This window comes from Somniosus microcephalus, chromosome 7 (genome assembly GCF_052327205.1).
Source record: "Somniosus microcephalus isolate GS21.2 chromosome 7, FLI_Smic_1.0, whole genome shotgun sequence".
NCBI lineage: Eukaryota > Metazoa > Chordata > Chondrichthyes > Squaliformes > Somniosidae > Somniosus > Somniosus microcephalus.
The window spans coordinates 64,376,567-64,404,105 of record NC_140993.1 but is presented as its reverse complement, the minus strand read 5'-3'; the positions used below and the strand labels follow the sequence as shown (position 1 = coordinate 64,404,105).

The 27,539-nt window shown below is 43.8% G+C and overlaps 1 protein-coding gene across 1 annotated transcript in view; it reads right to left on the bottom strand.

The window, feature by feature from the left end:
• Window positions 1–27,539, bottom strand: part of ptpn23a (protein tyrosine phosphatase, non-receptor type 23, a) — a 118,099-nt gene that overhangs the window by 73,769 nt on the left and 16,791 nt on the right. The window contains exons 2-8 of the mRNA XM_085992513.1: window positions 18,527–18,601; window positions 13,413–13,540; window positions 11,894–11,970; window positions 10,808–10,857; window positions 10,560–10,691; window positions 7,372–7,452; window positions 5,944–6,075 (exon numbers count right to left, since the gene is read on the bottom strand). Of these exons, the coding sequence (XP_085848639.1) occupies window positions 5,944–6,075; window positions 7,372–7,452; window positions 10,560–10,691; window positions 10,808–10,857; window positions 11,894–11,970; window positions 13,413–13,540; window positions 18,527–18,601 (675 nt within the window). The remainder of the gene's footprint in view (window positions 1–5,943; window positions 6,076–7,371; window positions 7,453–10,559; window positions 10,692–10,807; window positions 10,858–11,893; window positions 11,971–13,412; window positions 13,541–18,526; window positions 18,602–27,539) is intronic.

Sequence of the window (27,539 nt, the reverse complement as noted above, 5' to 3'; positions counted from 1 at the left end):
TTAAATTCAGTCCTTTTCTAGCCTTAGTTGGGACTGGATGTAGAAAGATAGGCTGCTAATTTTAAAGTTAATAAAGCCTAACTTTGGAAGGCAAATCTATTCTTTATTTCAGGCGGGAAGAACGTGATGACGTCATGACATCAGAGCTCGGAACCTTCTAGCAGTAGAGCTCGGAACCTGCTAGCAGTTGAGCTCGGAACCCGCTAGCAATTTCCAGAGAGGCTTTCAAGCAGACCAGACCGATTTGCATTGTATCCTACAGTTTCCTGTACAGCTTCGTTTGTTCATTAAATTTTATTGTTTTTGATTTTGAGTCGATCTCAATTCTTCGGCTAGGAACCCCGGTATGCGATTGGATATATACTGGAGCGTTCACGATGCTCAGGACATCGTGAATAACACATTTACGGAGTTCGACACACCGCAGGTAGAGGTTGGACAGGAAGAAAGGGTGACCAACAGGCAGAGTACTAGGCGCAGACAGGTAGTGCAGGGGTCCCCTGTGGCCATCCCCCTCTCCAACAGATACACCACTTTGAGTACTGTTGGGGGGGATGGCTTATCAGAGGAAGGCAGCAGCAGCCAACTTCCTGGCACCAGGGGTGGCTCTGCTGCACAGAATGGGAGGAAAGAGAGGGGTAGAGCTATAGTAATAGGGGATTCAATTGTAAGGGGAATAGATAGGCGTTTCTGCGGCCGCAAACGAGACTCCAGGATGGTGTGTTGCCTCCCTGGTGCAAGGGTCAAGGATGTCTCCGAGCGGCTGCAGAACATCTTGGAAGGGGGAAGGCGAACAGCCAGTTGTCGTGGTGAATAAAGGCACCAACGATATAGGTAAAAAGCGGGATGAGGTCCTAAAAGCGGAATATAGGGAGTTAGGAGGTAAATTAAAAAACAGGACCTCAAAAAGGTAGTAATCTCAGGATTGCTACCAGTGCCACGTGCTAGTCAGAGTAGAAATAGAAGAATATTTCAGATGAATACGTGGCTAGAGGAATGGTGCCAGGGGGAGGGATTCAAGTTCCTGGGACATTGGAACCGGTTCTGGGGGAGGTGGGACCAGTTCAAACCGGACGGTTTGCACCTGGGCAGGGCTGGAACCAATGTCCTAGGGGGAGTGTTTGCTAGTGCTGTGGGGGAGGGTTTAAACTAAAATGGAAGGGGGTTGGGAACCTGAGCAGGGAGACAGAAGAAAGGGAAACAAGGATAAAAGCAAAAGATAGGAAGGAGAAAAACAAAAAAGTGGCAGTCAGAGAAATCAACGGTTTAAATCAAACATGGCCACAGTAAATAATAATTCTAATAGGTCTAAGAGCGTTAAAAAAACAAGCCTGAAGGCTTTGTGTCTTAATGCGAGGAGCATTTGTAATAAGGTGGATGAATTGGCTGCGCAAATAGAAGTAAACAAATGCGATTTGGTTGGGATTACGGAAACGTGGCTCAAGGAAGGCCAGGACTGGGAACTCAACATCCAGGGGTATTCGATATTCAGGAAAGATAGGCGAAAAGGAAAGGGAGGTGGGGTAGCATTACTGGTTAAAGAACGGATTAACACAATTGTAATGAAGGATATTAGCTCTGATGAGGTGGAATCTGTATGGGTAGAATTGAGAAATACTAAGGGGAAAAAAACGTTAGTGGGAGTGGTTTATAGACCTCCAAACAGTAAGGCGGAGGTTGGGGATGGCATTAAAAGGGAAATTAAAGAAGCGTGCAACAAGGGCACAGCAGTCATCATGGGTGACTTTAATCTACATATAGATTGGGCCAACCAAATGAGTAACAATACTGTGGAGGAGGAATTCCTGGAGTGTTTACGGGATGGTTTCCTGGACCAATATGTCGAGGAACCAACCAGAGATCAGGCCATCTTAGACTGGGTATTATGGAACGAGAAAGGATTAATTAGCAATCTTGTTGTACGAGGCCCCTTGGGTCGGAGCGATCATAATATGATGGAATTCTTCATTAAGATGGAGAATGAAGTAGTTGACTCAGAAACTACGATGGTCTGAGGAGCGAGTTGGGTAGGATTGATTGGGGAAATGGCACTCAAAGGGTTGACGGTGGATAGGCAATGGCAAACATTCAAAGACCGAATGGATGAACTACAGAATTTGTTCATCCCAGTTTGGCATAAAAATAAAACAAAAAAGGTGACCCAACTGTGGCTAACAAGGGAAATTAGGGATAGCATAAAGTCCAAGGAGAGGGCATATAAACTGGCCAGAAAAAGCAATAATCCTGAGGATTGGGAGCAGTTTAGGATTCAACAAAGGAGGACAAAGGGATTAATTAAGAAAGGGAAAATAGAATATGAGAGTAAGCTTGCAGGGAACATAAAAACTGACTGTAAAAGCTTTTATAGATATGTGAAGAGAAAAAGATTGGTGAAGTCAAGCGTAGGTCCCTTGCAGTCAGAATCGGGGGAATTTATAATGGGAAACAAAGAAATGGCAGACCAACTAAATACATATTTTGGTTCTGTCTTCACAAAGGAGGACACAAATAACCTCCCAGAGATGCCAGGGAACATAGGGTCTGATGAAAGGGTGGAACTGAAAGAAATCAGTATTTGTAGGGAAATGGTGTTAGGAAAATTGATGGGACTGAAGGCCGATAAATCCCCAGGGCCTGATAATCTACATCCCAGGGTACTTAAGGAAGTGGCCCTAGAAATAGCAGATGCATTGCTGGTCATCTTCCAGAACTCGATAGACTCTGGAACGGTACCCATGGATTGGCTGGTAGCTAATGTTACCCCACTATTCAAAAAAGGTGGTAGAGAAAAGGTGGGGAATTATAGACCGGTAAGCTTGACATCGGTAGTGGGGAAAATGCTAGAGTCCATTATAAAAGATGTAATAGCAGAGCACTTGGAAAGCAATGACTGGATCGGACAAAGTCAACATGGATTTACAAAAGGTAAATCATGCTTGACTAATCTACTGGAATTTTTTGAGGATGTAACTGGTAAAATAGATAAGGGAGAACCAGTGGATGTGGTGTATTTGGACTTTCAGGAGGCTTTTGATAAGGTCCCGCATAAGAGATTAGCGTGCAAAATTAAGGCACATGGGATTGGGGGCAAGGTATTGACTTGGATAGAGAACTGGTTGGCGGACAGAAAGCAGAGTTGGAATAAACGGGTCGTTTTCCGAGTGGCAGGCAGTGACTAGTGGGGTACCGCAAGGATCGGTCCTGGGACCCCAGCTGTTCACAATATATATTAATGATCTGGACGAGGGAATTGGATGCAATATCTCCAAATTTGCAGACGACACAAAGCTGGGTGGGAGGGTATGCTGTGAGGAGGATGTTGTGAAACTCCAGCACAATTTGGACAGGTTGGGTGATTGGGCAGAAACATGGCAAATGCACTATAATGTGGATAAATGTGAGGTTATCCACTTTGGTGGCAAAAACAGGAAGGCAGATTATTATTTGAATGGCAATAGATTGGGAGAAGGGGAAGTGCAGAGAGACCTGGGTGTTCTTGTACACCAGTCGCTGAAGGTAAGCATTCAGGTGCAGCAGGCGGTTAAGAAGACAAATGGTATGTTGGCCTTCGTAGCAAGAGGGTTCGAGTACAAGAACAAGGATGTCTTGCTGCAGTTGTACAGGGCCTTGGTGAGACCACACCTTGAGTAGTGTGTGCAGTTTTGGTCGCCTTACTTGAGGAAGGACGTTCTTGCCATGGAAGGAGTGCAGCGAAGATTCACCAGGCTGATACCTGGGATGGCAGGAATGACGTATGAGGAGAGATTGTGTCGATTGGGCTTATACTCACTGGAGTTTAGAAGATTGAGGGGGGATCTTCTGTCAGGCCTGGACAGACTAGATGCAGGAAGGATGTTTCTGATGGCCGGGGAGTCCAGAACCAGGGGTCATAGTCTAAGGATAAGGGGTAAGCCATTTAGGACTGAAATGAGGAGGAATTTCTTCATCCAGAGAGTGGTGAACCTGTGGAATTCTCTGCCACAGAGGGCGGTGGAGGCCAGTTCATTAAGTATATTCAAGAAAGAGTTGGATATATTTCTTAAGGCTAAAGGGATCAAGGGATATGGGGAGAAGGCAGGGACAGGGTACTGAATTTGGATGATCAGCCATGATCTCATTGAATGGCGGAGCAGGCTCGAAGGGCCGAATGGCCTACTCCTGCTCCTATCTTCTATGTTTCTATGTTTCCCTACACCTCATCTAATTAGCTAGTCTTCACAAACATCTAGACAATGAGCGTTGGTGGCATATTTGATCACAGGAGTCAGAGCAGGCACAGCTGAGTTTTATCCTGCCCTTACCCAATAGAGACACAGACAGACACACAGACATTTAAGCAGGATCCACAGGATAGCAACAAATAAAAAAAAATGTGGCTGATTATTATACTCCATAATCCAAGGACCCAAGGCCAACTGTTGTGCCCCTATCACAGCCATCTCGATTATCTTAGTTTTTTTTTTTTTTTATAAAGTTCTCTCTCTTCCCCCTAGGCTTCAAAATCCAGCTATTTATTTTTCTCCTCATACAGGTCAAGAAAACTGCAAACCTTCTGTACCCATGGCAGCATGCATCCTACCCCTGGTCTCCACTACTCTTCCTATTTGCCACAAGCAAGTCTGCATAAGATGATCTAAAAACACCTCTTCTGAAAAGGTACTAACCAAGAGGCCAGATGACCTTCAGGGTATCCAATATTTCTTATTTCAAGTAAGGATTTATAGCACAGGGTAACCCTTTCCATGTCGTTTAAGATGAATTACACGAGTAGAAATCTTTCCACTGGCATAGTGGTTAGCACTCTTGCCTCACAGCGCCAGGGACCCGGGTTCGAATCTGGCCTCGGGCGACTGTCTGTGTGGAGTTTGCACATTCTCCCCGTGTTTGCGTGGGTTTCCTCCGGGTGCTCCGGTTTCCTCCCACAGTCCAAAGATGTGCGAGTTAGGTTGATTGGCTATGATAAATTGACCCTTAGTGTTAGGGGGATTAAATACGTGGGGTTACGGGGATAGGGTGGGATATGTGTTGGTGTAGGGGTTACGGGGATCGGGTGGGATATGTGTCGGTGCAGGCTCGATGGGCTGAAATGGCCTCTATCTGCACTGTGGGGTTTCTGTGATTCTGTGTTCCCAATGTCAGCATCAAGCAGACTAGCAGCAAAGTAAAACTCACCCTACTCCACCCACCAAGATGGTTTAACCCACTCTCAGAAGTGTACCCCATAATCCACCTGGATGGATATTTTCACTTCCTAGACCAGCCATCCTCACAGCAGAGTGATTTTGCCAATTTAGTACTGAACTGTACTGAGTTAAAGGCAATTTTGAGCTCTGAACCCACACCTAAGAACTGGAGAGATTACCCAAAAGTAATTTCACTAAGAAACCTTACAGTCAGCAGAAAGATGAGACTGTCAAACAACAAGTTTGAGCTGAATTCAGTCCCACGGTCCAGAAATGAAGAGACAAAGCCTGCCATGGCACCTAGCCATCCAATTCTGTACCCTGACAAGTGCGCAAATTATAGGGCTTTTATCAAAACAGCAACTGTAAAATAGGGATGGGACTTGTTTATTACACTACATTTTACAGCAATTTGAGGGCACTCATTCAAAATAAAGTGTTTTTGAGTTCTGCCAATTGCTTAGTGGGTAAAGGCAGCACTAATTATTGTGCTAATCCAGAGATCAAAAAGGTTCCAGATATGTACATCCAGACACTGGTCAAGAACAAGATGCCCTTTATGACTGAAAAGTTCAACAAGACTCATTGCTCAGGCTTGCTCTTCAGAACTGCTACTGCCATAAGGTGCAGGTTGGCAGTCAGGTCTTTCAGGAAAAGAGAAAACTCAGGGATGAAGGAGGAGTTGGAGAAGGAAAGTGTGTTCTTACAGAACCCCAGAATGAAATTCAGAGTCTTCCATTTTCCACACGATGCTACTTACATGTGCGACTGCAGCATAGTAATAAATCTTCATCTGTACCAGCTTCTTCCAGTCTTTCTGAAATTTCCCAATAAGTGAAGCAGTCTCTGAGTTTTCCAGGGCACGACAAGCTTCCTTATAATAATCAACCACCTGGCAACAATGCAAACTGTAAATGTATAGCTCAATCCTTCATATTTTCAAGATGCATGTTTTCCTGACTTGTCAAGTTTAAAACCAACGAAATTGCACACCTCAAAATTAGAATAAAAGCAAAAGTTAGCAGCAACTGTAGCCACTGTTTTTATTTTCGGAGTGACTCCTGCCAACGACCAGAAGCTGCGCCGAAGCGTACTGCGCATTAATCTGCAACCGGTAGCTTATTTTTTTCCCCGCAGCATTTTTCCTCACAGCCCACTCCCTCCCTGCATTTAAAACATTTTTTAAATGAACCCGCTCCAGTGATGAACCAGCAGCGCGCATGCGCAGTCCGCTTCTGGTCTGTTGGCAGCAGTCGTGTCTTTTATTTCTCCCCATCTCCTTTAAATTTGCACTGAAGGCACCAGAAGCAGGTTTCAATCCAATAATTAAAAGACAGCTGTGGATCAAAGCCACTGGGAAACAAGACAGTTTGGGGGTGAGTCGAAGGCACTTCCACTTCATGCCTTTACAAATGTATTTTCAAAATTAAAACAAAATTACCCACTCCCACATTATCAGGACTTCAATATGAAGCATTTGTTAAAAAGGCAAATCAGGAACTGCAGTACATGTAGCATGCACAAGTCAGAACAAGATATAATGAAATATAGGCCACATGTGCAGTTTTGACCATGTTACCTCAAAAATGATTAAAGCTCAGAAAAGGATGACCCCAGATCAGAGGGGTCTAAATTATAAAGACTCAATCTACTGAACACATTTTGACTGGAGAAAAGACAGGTGACATGACACGATACGATCTTTACAATAAGAACAGCTATAAAGGTAGAGACAAGCAGGCTATTTTATTTGAGTAGCGAGGTCAGAACTCGAGAATACAATTACAAAAATTCACAAGTCTCAAACCAGATTAGAAGATTCTTTGTCTTCCCACCCCCCCCCCCCAAAAAGATGTGGAACAGACTAACAGAAAAACTGGAGTTAATCGCTAGCCAATTGATATCTTTAAAAAAAAATCTTGTCAAACAATATTGAGGTAGAGATACAAAGATTTGAGAGTAGAGATTTTTGGTTGGAATGGGAAGGAGAGAAATAATCTAAGATTGAGTACATCTGGCTGTAGGAGTGGACTTTATGGATTTAATAGGCTTTTTCACTCAAGGTTTTATGTTCTCCTCACTCTAGGAATAACCTAGAAATTTGCATTATTCCTCAGCTCAAATCTTTCATGATGATACTAACTCAGTCCAAGCCATACAATATTCCTTTAAGGTTACACACACTTACCTGGGCACTGATTCTTGCTACTAGAAAACTTTTTCTGTTGTCCAGCATAGACTTTTCTAGCAGACACTCCTGAGCTTGTCCCTAAAAGTAATGAGACAGCACAGTGTGATCATTGAAAAATAATTTATAGTATCTATTTCAACAAAAACCATTGCATGAGCCATTAATGACTAACCTTTTTATTTAAGTGAAAACGGTCAATTTGCAGTTTGTCGATTGTGAATACAGTTGATGTAATTTTTTTTAATAATGCTACATCTTTTAAATAAGAGAATGTACTGTAGCAATGCAAGTGATGCATTTTTAAACCACACCAGGGAGGCAAATAATCGCTTCCAACAGTGCCAATTTTTACTGGCTGCCTGGGCCCCAGCAAGAAAGAAATCTTCCATGTCACTACTACCTCTGTAGTCTTCTCCGGCCCTTATGGCAACTTTAGTGCCCTATTCAATCCCCAGCTGAGCACCAACCCCATATGGTCTCCATCACCAAGACTGCTTACTTTCACCTCCATAACAAATCGCCCACCTCTGCCACCAACTCAGTCCATCTGCCGCTAAAACCCTCATTCATGTCCGTCATCTCCAGACTCTGATTATTCCAATTCTTTCTTGACCAACCCCCCATTCTCCACCCTCTGTAAACTTCAACTCATCCAAAACTCTGCTGCGTGCACCCAAGTCCTGCTCGCCCATCACCCCAGTCCTCACTGAAGCACACCGGCTCAACCACCACCACCCCCCCACAACCCCCATTTAAAATTCCTGTGTTTACATCACTCAAGTGGTGCAACCTTCTCCAGTAGTACAACCATACCCACCTCTCCTGGAACTCTCAGCTCCTCCAACTCTGACTTGTTGTGCATTCCTCGCTCCCTCACCCTACCAATGACGGGCCCACATTCTAGAATTCCCTCTCTACCTCTCCAGTACCTACCTTCCTTATAAACCACCTCTGTAATCCAAGCTTCTGGTCACCTTACCCAATAACTCCTCCTTTGGCTCAGTGTGCTTTTATTTGTTTGTACCAGTGTGCCTGGGGACATTTTTATACATTAAAGACATTATTTAAACGCAAGTTGTTTTTACCATGCATGCACGCACCCTCTGCTCTTCGTAATGTGGTCCACTGTCTCTCTTCTCCCTCTCCCCAATACTATGGCTGGCATAGCCTTCAAACTACCATGCTCCTCCACTCGAATTCTTTTTCAAAACCTGTCTTTACATTCTGGAAGCTTACCATTTTGATTGTGCTTTTGATCACTTCAACTAACCTCTCTTTGCTTGCCATTTAGTGGCCAGCAGTCTCCCTTTAAAAGAACCTTTAGAGACGCTTCACTGCATGAAAGACACTTAAAAATGTGCTGCGCTTGAATCACATCCAAGATGTTAAAATAGTCAGTTGCGGCTTTATTGCATTTAACAGGCTGCGTAATTTTCAAATCTTGGCACAACTAGCAATTGGAAAAAATATCTTGTTCCTTTATCTGAAAGAAAGTATTTTTGTTATTACACTAGCTAATGCACTTTGCCAAGGAACTTAAGATATCTTTCCCCAGAAACTTAGATATCTTTCCCATCCTCACAAAAAATTTCAATGATTGAAGTGCAAGACCCTGCAGAACTTATGCCTCATTCACACCAAAGCTGCAAGAACACCTCAATGAAAGTCAGCTAACAGGTTAGCCATTCAAGTAACTCCTTCAGTGTGCTGGCACCTGCAATAACTTAAATGCTCCTTTCTGACTTCCTTCAATACACATGGGTGTATGCAATCATGGTTTGGTGACTTAACCATCGAGTTCCACTAATTTTTCCGTAACAAATTCTCTCTAGTTATCTCTTCACACGCAGCACGGTGGCATAGTGGTTAGCACTGTTGCCTCACAGCACCAGGGACCCGGGTTCGAATCCGGCCTCGGGTGACTGTGTGGAGTTTGCACATTCTCCCTGTGTTTGCGTGGGTTTCCTCCGGGTGCTCCGGTTTCCTCCCACAGTCCAAAGATGTGCGGGTTAGGTTGATTGGCTATGATAAATTGACCTAGTGTTAGGGGGATTAAATACGTGGGGTTACGGGGATAGGGTGGGATGTGTGTTGGTGTAGGGGTTACGGGGATCAGGTGGGATATATGTCGGTGCAGGCTCGATGGGCCGAAATGGCCTCTATCTGCACTGTGGGGTTTCTGTGATTTGAGGATAGTATTGTTTAACAAAAATAAAAGAAATCCACGATGAGGCAAGTCAATAGATATATGTATTACACACAATGCGATATTAGAGTACAAATGCTTAATATATTTGTGCGACATTACTTTCCATTTTAACAAAGGTATTAATCCATTTATTCTAAACATGTTAGCACCTATTAAAATAGCAAACAGTGGAGTGTCAAACACATTCAACATTTTTACGCTAATATTGCAGTCACTGCTAGGCTTATGTTTAGAAGACCCAGACTTACACAATTAAGACGCATGCTTTATGTACAGCCTCACGGCAACAATATTCAAAGCCCTATTTACACAGCTATTGTGCCTAACTGAGCACTTGGCTCCTTTCCATCAACACATCTTGCCCTGTCCCAAAATCTCTGCTCTTCTACTGTGGCAAAGAGAATACAGGACCAATAGGCAGACAAAACATATACCACCAGTTGCAAAATGCAGAATTACTTGTTAAAACCAGATATGCATTCTATCACGCTTATCAAGATGCAAAAATAATCATGTGTTTGTACATCACAATAGCATGACAGTCACCAGCAAAATATTTACTTTTTAATGGCGGTTCAAATTTTCATCCCTCCTCTCAAAAGGTGATGACTCATTTGAGTTTCAATGGCACCAGTTGTCTCCTGGTGCCTTTCCCAAATAGCCACTCTTTATGGGTCAGTTCAAGCAGCAAGATTCAGCAGGCTGCAACGGCAATCACAAATGAGCCAACTTCTACCCTCACATGATGTCCACACACATGCACTTGCCAATAAAGTATAGCAATCAGGAGCAGGAATTCTGTCTGACTTTCGTCTCTCTAATGGGGTATTGAGCTAACTCAATACAAGACTAGGAAACAAATCTCAACATCTGGACTGTATGGCTCAGTTGCACATTGCTTTACCAGTTGAGCAATTGGAGGAGGCAGAATACAAGTTTGCAAAACTTTGAACGCCATCTTGAGTTTTGTCCTTACCAGCATGAGGTTGATGTTAAGGTTGAGGATCTGGTGGCTCATGTCTACACTGTAAGAGTGGCTGAAGTGATCCCGTAGGTAGGAGAAAGCTCCCGCTGAGCACTGAAAGTGCGTACAGGAAACCTTCATGCCCTGCAAGGAGGCAATGGAAATTCAATTATTGTGCATGTCATTAAAAAACATCACAAAAAAGGCAGAATCGATAAGAATAGCTCACTTTGCAGTTACTCGATTATGTTATTACCTACCTCCTCGGTAACTCTGTTATCCACAGCTCCAAGCATGGAGTGAAGGGCTCCTGGGAGAAATACAAAGCATCAACACAAGTTCAATATCCTAAAATGCAGAGGATTGGCTTTGCAAGTCCCATATGAAATGAGTCTAGTCAGTCTCAACCCAGTTCCTAGTGCATATGGGACCAAAGTACAAAACTATCCTAATTCAGCATTAAATGACAATCCCACTCAGAGCAGCCACAGAATAGCTCATGTTTGAAAAAGGCTGCATCTAGGCCAAACGACAAAATGGAGTTAACTTTTCCCCAAAATGAAAGGAGTGAAATATAATTATGGAGATTAACCTAAATTATTTGTATAAATCTTGGAGACCCAATTTTTTTTTAAATTTTAAATAATAATCGGCATTAGTCATTTATTTGTGGGCGGGGGGGGGGGGGGAGAAACCAAGAGTACAGTAGCCTAGTAGGACTGGGTATGGCAAGCTGGATTAGCAACCCACAGTTCATATATCCGGGTAGAGCAGCAAAGTGGTTGTAATACTGGACTAGTGATGCAGACGGGCCTGGACTAATAATCTAGAGAACACGAGTTCAAATCCTCATGGCAGTTTGAGAACTTGAATTTGTTTTTTGTTTTTTTAAATCTGGATTTGATTTTTATTTTAAAAAAGCTAGGACCAGTAAGTGACCATGAAGTTGTTGGATTGTTGTAAAAACCCAAACTGCTTCACTAATGTCCTTTAGGTCTGGCCTATGTGTGATTCTAGTCTCTCACAAACGTGGTTAACTCTTCACTATCCTCTGAAGTGGCCTAGCAAGCCATTCCGTTTCATCAAACCTCACCACCTTCTCAAGGGCAGCTAGGGCTGGTAATAAATGCCACCCGTGTCAACATCCTGAGAATGAATAATAAAGCAAGAGGCATGAATTTAAAAAAGACGCGCTATTTAACAGGTGAAAATAGAGGGGAAAAAGTTACTGTTGCAAATCCTACTGAACAACAAACTTCTTTTCAAGACCGAGAATAAAAGCTATAGATTACTGCCCAAGACCTTCCACTGTACAAGCCTACAACTGAATAATTACAACTACTTACCTAGATTATAAAGAATGCATGCCTGCTCATAGCAGATCTCATCAACAGTTACTGTCTTGCCAGAAAAGATCTCCGTCCTGTAATTTCAGCAAACACATAAGGTTGTCGATATCTACTTATTCCATTGGATTAATACGGCACATCAGCCTGAAGCTCAACCTGAGCAGGCCATGCACAAGAGCATTAGGGTGGTCAATAAACTAGATTAGTCCAAACACTTTCATGTACAATTATACAGTATTTCAATACCCATTATTAATGAGGGTACGTAGCATCTTGCACGAGTATGCAATCTCATCCAGATAATCTCCTTGGTCCTGTTTTTGACTACACATCTTATGCTCAGAGGGAGGCCTATACCTAGGCCACCTAGCAGCACCCGTGTGAAAGCATCTCATCATATTGTTTTCCCTCTTCCACAAAGGGAGACGACTGGCCTTTGCGCAGGATTGCCTCTCTAGCAAAGCAGGTACTGGCTAAGAGTGTTTTAAGCCTAATCAGAAAAATAAAGCAACTCCTAGAATGATTACACAAACTATTGAGATTAAGACCCGATAGGAAGCTAAGCCATGGAGACCGTGCGGTTCCCAAATTTGATCCATTTTCTGTGCTGAGTTAGCCGATCCCAATAGAGCAGCAGAAGGGTGCCAAAAGTGGCTTCAGCACCTCAGGGTTAAGGAGGGGATCAAGGGATATGGGGAGAAAGCAGGGACAGGGTACTGAATTTGGATGATCAGCCATGATCGCATTGAATGACAGAGCACGCGCGAGGGGCCGAATGGCCTACTCCTGCTCCTATCTTCTATGTTTCACCAGGACTCCCTTTCCTGAAGGCTAACCAGCAACTCCTAATGGAAATGTGCGCTGTGTGAACACTGGCTTACAACAGGACTAAGCTTGGCTGTGATGACTCTCGCAGCTGAATATTCTGGTGATACTCAACACCAAGGCTCACATTTAGACAAGGTACCAGAGGGCCTCTAGCCCCTCGAAACCATGCCATGCCTTCAAGACCAGAGGCGAGAACAGTTGGCAAGAAAAGGCAAATAAACAAATTTTAAAATCTTAAAAACTGTTTGACAGCTATCCAGATTCCTTAGTGTGCAAGTTCACTTCCTAGTGTGATGCTGAACCCAGAACATTAAGGCGAGAGAGGTTCAATGTCTGTGCAGACAGCTAATCGAAGAGGAAGGTAGCAAAAGTGCTACAATTGGCTTCAGCATATTTGGGCTAGAGGGATTTAAAAAAAAGTGAGCCAGGGTTACCACTTCTAAACCGTATGCAGTAACCCGTGCTGAAAAGTGCAAGTGAGTATAGGACTGGGCATGGCTACAAGGGCCTTTAGTCAAAAAGCCTTGTGGCACTCACTGCCTGACATTACAAAAGAAAAATGGCCCCTTAGGTGAAGTATCAGAGGGCAGCTGACATCCAGGGAACTGTATCCCTGCCTAAGTCAGGGCCTTCAGGAGAGGACAAAACAGCAAGAAACAAAAATCCTGGGGGGAAAAACTGTTCTTACCAAGTGACTGGGACAGCCGCCTCCTCTCCTGACCCCATGGGAATGCGACTCTGCAAATAGTGAAGCTGGCCAAAGTACTTCCTCAATGTACTGCATCCTTCAAAGTCTCTTGTAACATTCACAGCACTCTGCAACACAATAAGTGTTTAGATTACCACCTGACAATTTTAAACAGATATAAAAATTTGCTTTCATGCACCATTTATATTTCTTTTATCTCAAGTGGTACCTAAAAACATTAGGTCTTACTGGATATGAAAGGTTAAGTTGTAGATAACCCTGTGCATCAGGAAGATCAACAGAGACCGAGAATTCCTGACCTCCCTCAGTTTATCTTTCCTCATCCAATCTTTTAAAAGCCAAGCTTGTTGTCACCTATACAATATTTCTTGCTTTACCGTGCCTTCTCTTCCTTTGGTGCTATCCTGTACTATTACACCTAGCCTAGGATTTTTGATCTTAAAAAAAAAAAAAAAAAACTACTTTTAATTATAATGAGTTGTTCAAATTTATGAAAAAATAACTGATGCTGATCCTCTCCCTGTGATGTAACAAGGAATGGAAGTCCATGCAATCCATTCAAAGTCGGTACATAATACGTAATTTTTCTTCAACACTGCCATTAAAATTTTCACTAAATGAAGCTAGACACAAAGGATGAAAGGGCAACTAGACTCAAGCAGGTCTGGACTTTAGTTGATCCTGAACTTCATATGTTTAAAAAAGAAACAGAATACATGGCGAATTTTATTGCATACAATACTATAAATCAGAAATTATTAGCACAAAGGATATGTTGCACAATCTAGCGCTACATTTGTGGCAAATGCCAGAAATTTAAATTTGCAGTAGATTTGAACTCCTCAGCCATCACCCCGTCCTTGCCGACCTAGATTGGCTCCTGGTCTCTCAATAGCACATTTAAAATTCTCATCTTTGTGCTTAAATGCCTACATGGCCATGTCCCATCTCATCACTAACCTCCTCCGGCCCTAGAACTCTTGTGCATCGCCCCCTCCCTTTGTTCCACCATTGGCCTTCAGCTGCTTAGGCTTACATGCTCTGCAATCCTCTCCCTAAATCCTCTCGCCACTCCACCTCCCCCTCCTTTAAAACCCAGCTCTTTGATCAAGCTTTTAGTCAACCCTCCAAATATTTCCTTCTTCGACACAGTATCCATTTTATTTTAATTTATGCCTTGAAGTGCCCTTGGAATTTTTTTTAATGTTAGGAGGTGCTATATAAATGAAAAGTTGTTAGAGTTTTAACATCAAAAATTTCCCTAACTTTATTATACACTGGCAGTGCTAAAAAAAAAATCAGCAACAATTACTTCCAATTCTCTCAAGTACTAAAAAAAAAACGTGGACCGCCAAGGTACATCTGGCATAGCATCATGTTACCTCCCCCTTGGTCAGCTGCACTGAAACACTAGTGAGCTTATTATGTCTGAATACCACCTGAGGAATGAAGTTAAGACTGCAAGTGGACAGAAATACACAGCTGCAGTGTGGTTTTGCAGAATCAATAGCATGCAGTTCCATTTTCATAATTTAATCTGAATGGTTGTTGGTGCCAGAATTACAATACGAGCAATTTCACTGCCAATTCAGACATATGGGATGGGATGGGGATTATGGTAATTTTTTGAAACTCTCCATACATTAAAGTACTAGTCAGTTGTGGTACTCTTGGGTAAACAGCACCCTTCTACAGGAGAAGAACACCTCCTGAAGCTGTTCTTTGGACACTATCAATCAGAACAGCTCAAGTAACTGCCCCAAAACAGGTTGCCTTATATGGTCATAGCAGCCCAGAAAGGGAACATAAGAAATAGGAGCAGGAGTAGGCCATTCGGCCCTTCAAGCCTTCTCTGCCATTCAATGAGATCATGGCTGATCTTCTGCCTCAATTCCATTCACCGGCCCTATCGCCATATCCCTTGATGCCCTTACTAGTCAGAAATCTATCGACTTCTGTTTTGAATATACTCAATGACTGAGCCTCCACAGCCCTCTGTTAGAGAATTCTAAAGATTCACCACCCTCTGAAGAAATTTCTTCTCATCTCAGTCCTGAATGGCCTACCCTTTATCTTAAGACTGTGGCCCCTGGTTCTAGACTCCCCTGCCAAGTGAAACATTATCGAGCATCCATCCTATCAAGCCCTGTAATAATTTTGTATGGTTTAATGAGATCCCCTCTCATTCTTCTGAATTCTAGAGAACACAGTCTAGTTTACTCAATCTCTTCTCATACGACAGTCTCACCATCCCAGGAATCAATCTCGTGAACCTTCGTTGCACTCCCTCTATGGTAAGTAAATCCTTCCTTAGGTAAGGAGACCAAAATTATACACAGTACGCCAGGTGCGGTCTCATCAAGGCCCTATATAATTGGATAAGACTTCGTTACTCCTGTACTCAAATCCACTTGAAATGAAGGCCAGCATACCATTTGCCTTCCTAATGGCTTGCTGCACCTGTGACTCATGTACAAGGACACCCAGGTCCCTTTGAGCATCTGCATTCCCCAATCTTTCATCATTTAGGATAACTCTGCCTTTCTGTTTTTTCTACCAAAGTGGAGAACTTCACATTTATCCACATTATATTCCATCTGCCATGTTCTCGCCCACTAACTGAGCCTGTTGAGATCTCCTTGAAGCCTCTTCACAACTGACACTGCCACCTAGCTTTGTATCATCAGCAAATTTGGAAATGTTACATTTAGTCCCCTCACCCAAATCATTGATATAGATTGTGAATAGCTGGGGCCCAAGCACCGATCCTTGCGGTACCCCACTAGTCACAGCCTGCCATCCTGAAAAAGACCCGTTTATCCCTGCTTTTTGTTTTCTGTCTGTTAACCAATTCTCAATCCATGCTAGTATATTACCCCCAATTTCATGTGCCCTAATTTTGTTCACCAACCTCTTGTGTGGGACCTTATCAAAGGCCTTCTGAAAATCCAGAAACACCACATCTACTTGTTCCCCTTTGTCTACTCCACTAGTTACATCCTCAAAAGAACTCCAATAGATTTGTCAAACACGATTTCCCCTTCATAAATCCATATTGACTCTGTCCAATCTTACTATTAGTTTCTAAGTGCCCAGTTATTGCATCCTTTATAATAGATTCCAGCATTTTCCCCCAACTACTGATGCGAGGGTAACAGGTCGGTAGTTCCCCATTTTCTCTCCCTCCTTTCTTAAATAGCGGGGTTACATTTGCTATCCTCCAATCTGCAGGAACTGGTCCAGAATCTATAAAATTTTGGAAGATGACAACCAATGTGTCCACTATTCCAATGGCCACCTCTTTCAAAACCCTAGGATGTAGGTCATCCAGTCCTTGGAATTCATTGACGTTTAGTCCCATTAATTTTGCTAGTACTGTACTTTTTTTTTTACTAATAATAATTTCTTTAAGTTCCTCATTCTCATCACACCCTTGGTTTTCTCGTATTCCTGGAAGTTTTTTTGTGTCTTCCTCCGTGAAGACAGAAAAAGTATTTATTTAATTTCTCTGCCATTTCCTCATTCCCCATTATAAATTCTCCCGTCTGAGTGTAAAGCACCTACATTTACCTTTGCCAGTCTTTTCCTTTTCACATACCTATAGATGCTTTTACAATCAGTTTTTATATTTTTTCTAGTTTGTGCTCATATTCCATTTTCCCTTTCTTTATCAATTTCTTGGTCCCCCTTTGCTGATTTCTAAAACGATCCCATTCCTCAGGCTGACCACTTTTTCTGGCAATTTTATAATCTTCCTCCTTTGACTTAATACTAGCTTTAATTTCTTTTGTTAGCCATGGTTGGATCACTTTTCCTTTTGGGTTTTTAAGCCCTAGAGGAATGGAGAAATAACATTCCGTAAAAGAAAAAATTCTGTACTGCTCGGGAAACGTGTGATGCTCAGACTGGCAGTAATGATGGGCTATCAGACTGGTCTTAGGTGCTAAAGAAAGTGCAAATGAAAAACGTTATGTTGCTACTTCCCAACAGTTAATATTTGTGACTTTATATAAAACCCAGCTCTGGTATAGGACACTAAAATCAGATACATTATTTCGATTGTTATGTAAATTGAACAGACGAGCCCATGATCACAAAAGGAAGAGATTAGAAGCAACTTTTTTGTGCTGTTATTGAAGTGCAGCATTCAAAGAGGTACTGGATAATTTAAAAGTATATAGACGGGGAGAAAGAAAAATAGGATTAGTTTAGGGAAAAATACAGAAAAATAAGGCCAAGGAGGTCCTAAATTCAGTGCAGCCAAGAAAAGCCAAATGACCTCTATCATCTGTGCTTAGTTTCTAGATCAGTCACTAATTCTTTCAAGTGCTCCCATGCACGCTGCGTTACGCAAGTTTAAAAATGTAAAGAAACGAACACAACGTTACGATGCATTTAAACGACACCAATCTCAAGGTGTAGTGCCCCAATGATGACTCAGTGTCCTGCTGATCTGGAAAACAACCTGTTTATATTGCGCAATGTATTCTGTAGCACTGCAGCTGAAAAACTCTACAGAGTTATTTTTACATTGTGATTCATGACTTTGTTCATGGCAGTTCAGCTTTCCCAGGGTGGTTGGGAAAGTACATACGGGCCCAGTGAGTGCAATACTCACTTCATTGGCTTTTAACAGGTGAGTTACCTCCGCTGTTGATGCTTCTCCTATTAGCACAGCTGCTGAAGGTGCTCTGGAAAACCACCTCTTAGTAGGAGGCACACCTGCTGGAGGCATCAATGCCACCTTGTTCACTGCTTGGCAAAGGTAGCTGGCAGCATAATGTGAATGAAAAGTTGCATTAGATCTAAAACAGAACTTATTTTAATTTAGTCTAATGTAGATTACCAATATAGTTGAAAATAAATCTCCATGGCATTTTTTCCTATATTACTTTGGCAAGAAGGCAGTGTGTATTTCAGAGGTTTTACTGTACGAGCAAAGAGGGGGGTTAAACTAAAAATAGTCACATGGGCAGGAACACTGTACGGAGCAAACAACAATACAGAAACTATCCCAAGTAAACAAACGAGTTGTTTTAGTGCTACATCAGCCAAAGGCAGCATTCAGCAGTAATCTGCTATTAGGCACCTACATGTCTGAGCTGATCGAGTTTCTTCAGTTCCTCACTGTAGTTGTCAGGATTTTCACCGTAATGTTTCAAAATATACTGAAAAAGAAGTGATAACACGTTTAGAAGACTATAAAATAATCTTTTATCCACTATTTCTTCACCTCTTAATTACAATACAAATGTTAGCTGTGGCACAGACAATTGAAACAGATCCCCCTCCCCAGTATCCTAACTTTCAGAAGTGCAGCTCTCCTCATACCTGATGAAAATATAATTTCTTGCACGCATTACATGTCCTTTAGTTCTCCCTTAAACGTTAATAGGATTATGAAAGATTGTTTCCCAGCTTCACAGGACTGACTTTGTATGCTTCCTTTCCTATCTGTATACAGTAAAAACATCTCCAGTAATCCTTTCTCTTCCCTTCCCCACACCATCACCTCCAGAGTCCCTCAAAAACCCATCCTTGGCCCCACCTTTCCCTCATCTACATTCTGCCTCTTACTGACCATCATATTTTGAAATCAGGTTTGACCATTTTTCTACAGAAAGGCCATTAGTCCAGCGACAATAACTCATGATTCATACGAGTGTTATTCTAATAACAAGCTTTATTACATTGACTTCTAACAGTATTAGATTTAATAGAACTGTTCTACAGCGTTATATTAAATCACAAGTCGACATGCAAATAATACAACCTGGTTTTCCAGACGCAAATTACTCCCCCTCTTGGGTGTCTATGGGCTTCTGTCTGCCCATGAGAGGTTTATCTGACTAATAGAAGAAATCTATCCCATTCTTGTACTATTGGGCTATCTTGAGCTACATCTGCCCATAACATAGAAAAGGGCATTTTTAGGTGTTTACCCAGATTTTGCCTCTGTGCTACAAGTTTTGTTTATCATATAGCAAGCGTGTAGCTTCTCTCTTACGGTGGTATGTGCTGTCTCGGAATAGAGACAAGATTCTGCGGGCTCTTTCTCCCAGATTGTTATAATACAAACCTAAGCGAAAAGCTGCTGGAATAGTTTGACTAGTGAATCATCTTAAAGCACTCGAACATTAAATCTTAAAGCATTCAAACACCAACGCAGACTGTTTCCATGTTGTAATTTTTATACAATTCCACGTAATGCTGTTCACCAAGAAAGGGCATGTTCAAAACCTTCAAAACTAGTAATCCAGAGGCCTGGACTTATGATCCAGAGACACGAGTTCAAATCCCACCACAGCAGCTGGGGAATTTAAATTCAGTTAATTAAATAAATCTGGAATTTAAAAAAAAGCTAGTATCAGTAATGGTGACCATGAAACTATCAGATTGTCGTTAAAAACCCATCTGGTTCACTAATGTCCTTTAGGGAAGGAAATCTGCTGTCCTTACCTGGTCTGGCCTATATGTGACTTCAGACCCACAGCAATGTGACTCTTAACTGCCCTCTGAAATGGCCTAGCAAGCCACTCAGTTGTAACAAACCGCTACAAATGATAAGAATGAAACCAGACGGACCACCCAGCATCGACCTCGGCACCGGACACGGCAACGGCAACGGCACACCCAGCCCAGTCGACCCTGCAAAGTCCTCCTCACCAACATCTGGGGACTTGTGCCAAAATTGGGAGAGCTGTCCCACAGACTAGTCAAGCAACAGCCGGACATAGTCATACTCACAGAATCATACCTTTCAGCCAATGTCCCAAACTCCTCCATCACCATCCCTGGGTATGTCCTGACCCACCAGGGGTGGCAGCACAGTGGTATATAGTCAGGAAGGAGTGAACCTGGGAGTCCTCAACACTGACTCTGGAGCCCATGAAGTCTCACGGCTTCAGGTCAAGCATGGGCAAGGAAACCTCCTGCGGATTACTACCTACCGTCCTCACTCAGCTGATGAATCAGTACTCCTCTATGTTGAACAGCACTTGGAGGAAGCACAGAGTAGGACGGGCACAGAATGTACTCTGGGTAGGGGACTTCAATGTCCATCACCGGAGTGGCTCGGTAGCACCACTACTGACCGAGCTCAGCAGGACATAGCTACCAGTCTGGGACTGCGACAGGTGGAGAGAGAACCAGCACGAGGGGAAAAGCCTACTTGACCTTGTCCTCACCAATATACCTGTTGCAGATGCATCTGTCCACGACAGCATTGGTAGCAGTGACCACCGCACAGTCCTTGTGGAGACAAAGTCCCATCTTCACACTGGACACCCTCCATCATGTTGTGTGGCACTACCACCGTGCTAAATGGGATAGATTCAGAACAGATCTAGCAGCTCAGAATTGGGCATCCATGAGGCCTGTGGGCAATCAGCAGCAGCAGAATTGTATTTCACCACAATTTATAACCTCATGGCCCGGCATATCCCTCACTCTACCATTACCATCAAGCCAGGTGACCAACCCTGGTTCAATAAGGAGTGTAGAAGAGCATGCCAGGAGCAGCACTAGACATACCTAAAAATGAGGTGCCAACCTGAGGAAGCTGCAAAACAGGACTACATGCATGCTAAAAGCAGAAGCAGCATGCTATAGACAGGGCTAAGCGATCCCACATCAACGGATCAGATCAAAGCTCTGTCGTCCTGCGACATCCAGTCGTGAATGGTGGTGGACCATTAAACAACTAACAGGAGGAGGCGGCTCCATGAATATCCCCATCCTCCATGATGGTGGAGCCCAGCATGTGAGCGCAAAAGACAATGCTGAAGTGTTTGCAACCATCTTCAGCCAGAAATGCCGAGTGGCTAATCCATATCAGCCTCCTTCTGAGGTCCCCACCATCACAGAAGCCAGTCTTCAGCCAATTCGATTCACTCCATGTGATATCAAGAAAGGGCTGAGCGCACTGGATACAGCAAAGGCTATGGGCCCAGACAACATCCCGGCTGTCGTGCTGAAGACTTGTGCTCCAGAACTAGCCGCGCTTCTAGCCAGGCTGTTCCAGTACAGCTACAACACTGGCATCTATCTGACAATGTAGAAAACTGCCCAGGTTTGTCCTGTCCACAAAAAGCAGGATAAATCCAACCCGAGTCTACTCTCAATCAGCAAAGTGATGAAATGTGTCATCAACAGTGCTACAGGAAACTTTGTGCTATCCGGCACCGACCTGTTGCCGTCCCATCAAAACTGCCGGAGAAACCAGCGCTAATGTTGAAACATACGGAGATTTTGAGCTCCGTATCTGGCAACAAACCCGGTTGCAGCAACAGCTTCTAAACAGTCGGCCGTACCTTGCAAGCGTCTCTGTAGCTTAGCAACAGCTTCAGCGAGACCTTGCAGAGCCTGACTGGTGAAAAAAAAGCAACGAAAAGAAAAAAAAACTAACAAAACGGCTCCTGATTTTTGCCGGTGGCTCGAACATTACGGACAGTTAACCTCCGGATAAACCAAAGTTTCCTGTATCAAACGGCACTTACTCACTAATAACCTGCTCACTGATGCCAGTTTGGGTTCCGCCAGGACCACTCGGCTCCCGACCTTATTACAGTCTTGGCCCAAACATGGACAAAGGAGCTGAATTCCAGAGGTGAGGCGAGAGTAACTGCCCTTGACATCAAGGCAGCATTTGATGGAGTGTGGCATCAAGGAGCCCTAGTAAAACTGAAGTCAGTGGGAATCAGGGGGGAAAACTCTCCACTAGCTGGAGTCATGCCTAGCACAAAGGAAGATGGTTGCGGTGGTCAATCTTCACAGCCCCAGGACATCGCTGCAGGAATTCCTCAGGGCAGTGTCCTAGGCCCAACCATCTTCAGCTACTTCATCAATGACCTTCCCTCCATGATAAGGTCAAAAATGGGGATGTTCGCTGATAACTGCAGTGTTCAGTGCCATTCGCAACTCCTCAGATAATGAAGCAGTCCATGCCCGCATGCAACAAGACCTGGATGACATTCAGGCATGGGCTGATAAGTGGCAGGTAACATTCACGCCACACAAATGCCGGGCAATGACTATCTCCAACAAGCGAAAGTCTAACCACCGCCCCTTGACATTCAATAGCATCACTATCGCTGAATCTCCACCATCAAATCCTAGGGGGGCGGGGGGGGGGGTCACCATTGACCAGAAACTTAACTGGACCAGCCAAATAAATACTGTGGCAACAAGAACAGGTCAGAGGCTTGGCTCCTGACTCCCCAAAGCCTTTCCACCATCTACAAGGCACAAGTAAGGAGTGTGATGGAATACTGTCCACTTGCCTGGATGAGTGCAGCTCCAACAATGCTCAAGAAGCTCTACACCATCCAGGACAAAACAGCCCACTTGATTGGCACCTCATCCACCACCTTAAACATTCACTCCCTCCACCACCGGCATACCGTGGCTGCAGTGTGCACCATCTACAAGAGCCTGGACCTGGATGAGAGCAACATCAGCGGCAGAGCTTAAAACCGGCAGCGAGGAGCGAGGCCCGACCAATTCAGCAGCAGGGGAAGAGGTAAAAAGTAATCAAAGTGTGATGTCAGCAGGAAGCAGGTAAGTGATTGGTTGGTGAGTATTTCTCTCTTTTTTAAACTTTAACTCTGGTTTATAGTTTCTAAGGTCTCTCTCGTGTAGCAGGGACTGTTGGTAAAACTATTTAACTGTAGTGTAATTAGTGGGATTGATTAATTGAGTTTAAATTAAATCAAAGGGTAAATCATGGCAGGACCGCCCGGCCCCTTGATCTGCTCCTCCTGTGATATGTGGGAACTCAGGGACACTTCCTGTGTCCCTGACAACTACGTCTGCAGGAAGTGCACCCAGCTGCAGCTACTGACAGACCGCATTGCGGCGCTGGAGCTGCGATTGGATGCATACTGGAGCATTCACAATGCTCGCAACATCGTGAATAGCACATTTAGGGAGTTGGACACACCACAGGTAGAGGTTGGACAGGAACAAAGGGAACGGGTGACCAACAGGCAGAGTACTAGGCACAGGCAGGTAGTTCAGGGATCTCCTGTGGCCATCCCCCTCTACAACAGATACACCACCTTGAGTGCTGTTGGGGGGGGATGGCTTATCAGAGGAAGGCAGCAGCAGCCAACTTCCTGGCACCAGGGGTGGCTCTGCTGCACAGAATGGGAGGAAAAAGAGGGGTAGAGCTATAGTAATAGGGGATTCAATTGTAAGGGGAATAGATAGGCGTTTCTGCGGCCGCAAACGAGACTCCAGGATGGTGTGTTGCCTCCCTGGTGCAAGGGTCAAGGATGTCTCCGAGCGGCTGCAGAACATCTTGGAAGGGGAAGGTGAACAGCCAGTTGTCGTGCTGCATATAGGCACCAACGATATAGGTAAAAAGCGGGATGAGGTCCTAAAAGCGGAATATAGGGAGTTAGGAGGTAAATTAAAAAACAGGACCTCAAAAGGTAGTAATCTCAGGATTGCTACCAGTGCCACGTGCTAGTCAGAGTAGAAATAGAAGGATACTTCAGATGAATACGTGGCTAGAGGAATGGTGCCAGGGGGAGGGATTCAAGTTCCTGGGACATTGGAACCAGGTCAAACCGGACGGTCTGCACCTGGGCAGGGCTGGAACTGATGTCCTAGGGGGTTTGTTTGCTAGTGCTGTGGGGGAGGGTTTAAACTAAAATGGAAGGGGGTTGGGAACCTGAGCAGGGAGACAGAGGAAAGGGAAACAAGGATAAAAGCAAAAGATAGGAAGAAGAAAAACAAAAAAAAGTGGCAGCCAGAGAAATCAATGGTTTAAATCAAACATGGCCACAGTAAATAATAATTCTAATAGGTCTAAGTGCGTTAAAAAAACAAGCCTGAAGGCTTTGTGTCTTAATGCGAGGAGCATTTGTAATAAGGTGGATGAATTGGCTGCGCAAATAGAGGTAAACGAGTATGATTTGGTTGGGATTACGGAAACGTGGCTCAAGGATGGCCAAGACTGGGAACTCAACATCCAGGGGTATTCGATATTCAGGAAAGATAGGCAAAAAGGAAAGGGAGGTGGGGTAGCATTACTGGTTAAAGAAGGGATTAATACAATTGTAATGAAGGATATTAGCTCTGATGATGTGGAATCTGTATGGGTAGAATTGAGAAATACTAAGGGGAAAAAAACATTAGTGGGAGTGGTATATAGACCTCCCAACAGTAAGGCGGAGGTTGAGGATGGCATTAAAAGGGTAATTAAAGAAGCGTGCAATAAGGGCACAGCAGTCATCATGGGTGACTTTAATCTACATATAGATTGGGCTAACCAAATTGGTAACAATACTGTGGAGGAGGAATTCCTGGAGTGTTTACAGGATGGTTTCCTGGACCAATATGTCGAGGAACCAACCAGAGAGCAGGCCATCTTAGACTGGGTATTATGTAACGAGAAAGGGTTAATTAGCAATCTTGTTGTACGAGGCCCCTTGGGTCGGAGCGATCATAATATGATCGAATTCTTCATTAAGATGGAGAATGAAGTAGTTGACTCAAACAAGGGTCCTCAATTTAAATGAAGGAAACTACGATGGTCTGAGGAGCGAGTTGGGTCAGATTGATTGGGGAATGGCACTCAAAGGGGTGACGGTGGATAGGCAATGGCAAACATTCAAAGACCGAATGGATGAACTACAGAAGTTATTCATCCCAGTTTGGCATAAAAATAAAACAAAAAAAGGTGACTCAACCGTGGGTAACAAGGGAAATTAGGGATAGCATAAGATCCAAGGAGAGGACATACAAATTGGCCAGAAAAAGCAATAATCCTGAGGATTGGGAGCAGTTCAGGATTCAACAAAGGAGAACAAAGGGATTATTTAAGAAAGGGAAAATAGAATGAGAGAGTAAGCTTGCAGGGAACATAAAAACTGACTGTAAAAGCTTTTATAGATGTGAAGAGAAAAAGATTGGTGAAGTCAAGCGTAGGTCCCTTGCAGTCAGAATCGGGGGAATTTATAATGGGGAACAAAGAAATGGCAGACCAACTAAATACATATTTTGGTTCTGTCTTCACAAAGGAGGACACAAATAACCTCCCAGAAACACCAGGGAACATAGGGTCTGATGAAAGGGTGGAACTGAAAGAAATCAGTATTTGTAGGGAAATGGTGTTAGGAAAATTGATGGGACTGAAGGCCGATAAATCCCCAGGGCCTGATAATCTACATCCCAGGGTACTTAAGGAAGTGGCCCTAGAAATAGTAGATGCATTGCTGGTCATCTTCCAGAACTCGATAGACTCTGGAACGGTACCCATGGATTGGAGGGTAGCTAATGTTACCCCACTATTCAAAAAAGGTGGCAGAGAAAAAGTGGGGAATTATAGACCGGTAAGCCTGACATCGGTAGTGGGGAAAATGCTAGAGTCTATTATAAAAGATGTAATAGCAGAGCACTTGGAAAGCAGTGACAGGATCGGACAAAGTCAACATGGATTTACAAAAGGTAAATTATGCTTGACTAATCTACTGGAATTTTTTGAGGATGTAACTGGTAAAATAGATAAGGGAGAACCAGTGGATGTGGTGTATTTGGACTTTCAGAAGGCTTTCGATAAGGTCCCGCATAAGAGATTAGCGTGCAAAATTAAGGCACATGGGATTGGGGGCAAGGTATTGACTTGGATAGAGAACTGGTTGGCGGACAGAAAGCAAAAAGAGTTGGAATAAACGGGTCGTTTTCCAAATGGCAGGCAGTGACTAGTGGGGTACCGCAAGGATTTGGACAGGTTAGGTGATAGTGCATTTGCCATGTTTCTGCCCAATAATGTGGATAAATGTGAGGTTATCCACTTTGATGGCAAAAACAGGAAGGCACATTATTATTTGAATGGCAATAGATTGGGAGAAGGGGAAGTGCAAAGAGACCTGGGTGTTCTTGTGCACCAGTCGCTGAAGGTAAGCATGCAGGTGCAGCAGGCGGTTAAGAAGGCAAATGGTATGTTGGCCTTCGTAGCAAGAGGGTTCGAGTACAGGAACAAGGATGTCTTGCTACAGTTGTACAGGGCCTTGGTGAGACCACATCTTGAGTATTGTGTGCAGTTTTGGTCGCGTAATCTGAGGAAGGATGTTCTTGCCATGGAAGGAGTGCAGCGAAGATTCACCAGGCTGATACCTGGGATGGCAGGAATGACATTTGAGGAGAGATTGTGTCGATTGGGCTCATACTCACTGGAGTTTAGAAGACTGAGAGGGGATCTCATCGAAACCTATAAAATTCTGTCAGGCCTAGACAGACTAGATGCTGGAAGGATGTTCCCGATGGCCAGGGAGTCCAGAACCAGGGGTCATAGTCTAAGGATAAGGGGTAGGACATTTAGGACTGAAATGGAGGAATTTCTTCACCCAGAGAGTGGTGAACCTGTGGAATTCTCTGCCACAGAGGGCGGTGGAGGCCAGTTCATTAAATATATTCAAGAAAGAGTTGGATATATTTCTTACGGCTAAAGGGATCAAGGGATATGGGGAGAAGGCAGGGACAGGGTACTGAATTTGAATGATCAGCCATGATCTCATTGAATGGCGGAGCAGGCTCGAAGGGCCGAATGGCCTACTCCTGCTCCTATCTTCTATGTTTCTAAGAAACATGGAAACAATGTTTCTATGCACTGCAGCAACTTGCCAAGGCTCCTTTGGCAGCACCTCCCAAACCCGCGACCTCTACCAACTAGAAGGACAAGGGCAGCAGGCGCATGGGAACACCACCACCTTCAAGTTCCCCTCCAAGTCACACACCATCCTGACTTGCAAGTATATTGCTGTTCCTCCATCGTCGCTGGGTCTAATTCCTGGAACTCCCTCCCCAACAGCACTGTGGGAGTACCTTCACCGCATGGACTGCAGTGGTTCAAGGCTGTGGCTCACCACCACCTTCTCAAGGGCAATGGGGGATGGGCGATAAATACTGGCCTTGCCAGCGACGTCCAGATCTCATGAACGAATAAAAAAAAAAGCAAACCACAACAGAAAACTAGGATCACATGTTGAACTAATGAGGTACAAATTTTGAATTGATGTCAGGAAGTTCTTCATGCAGCAAGTGATCAACACATGAAATCAAGGCAGAAATGTTGGAATCATTTAAGAAACCTGATGAGGG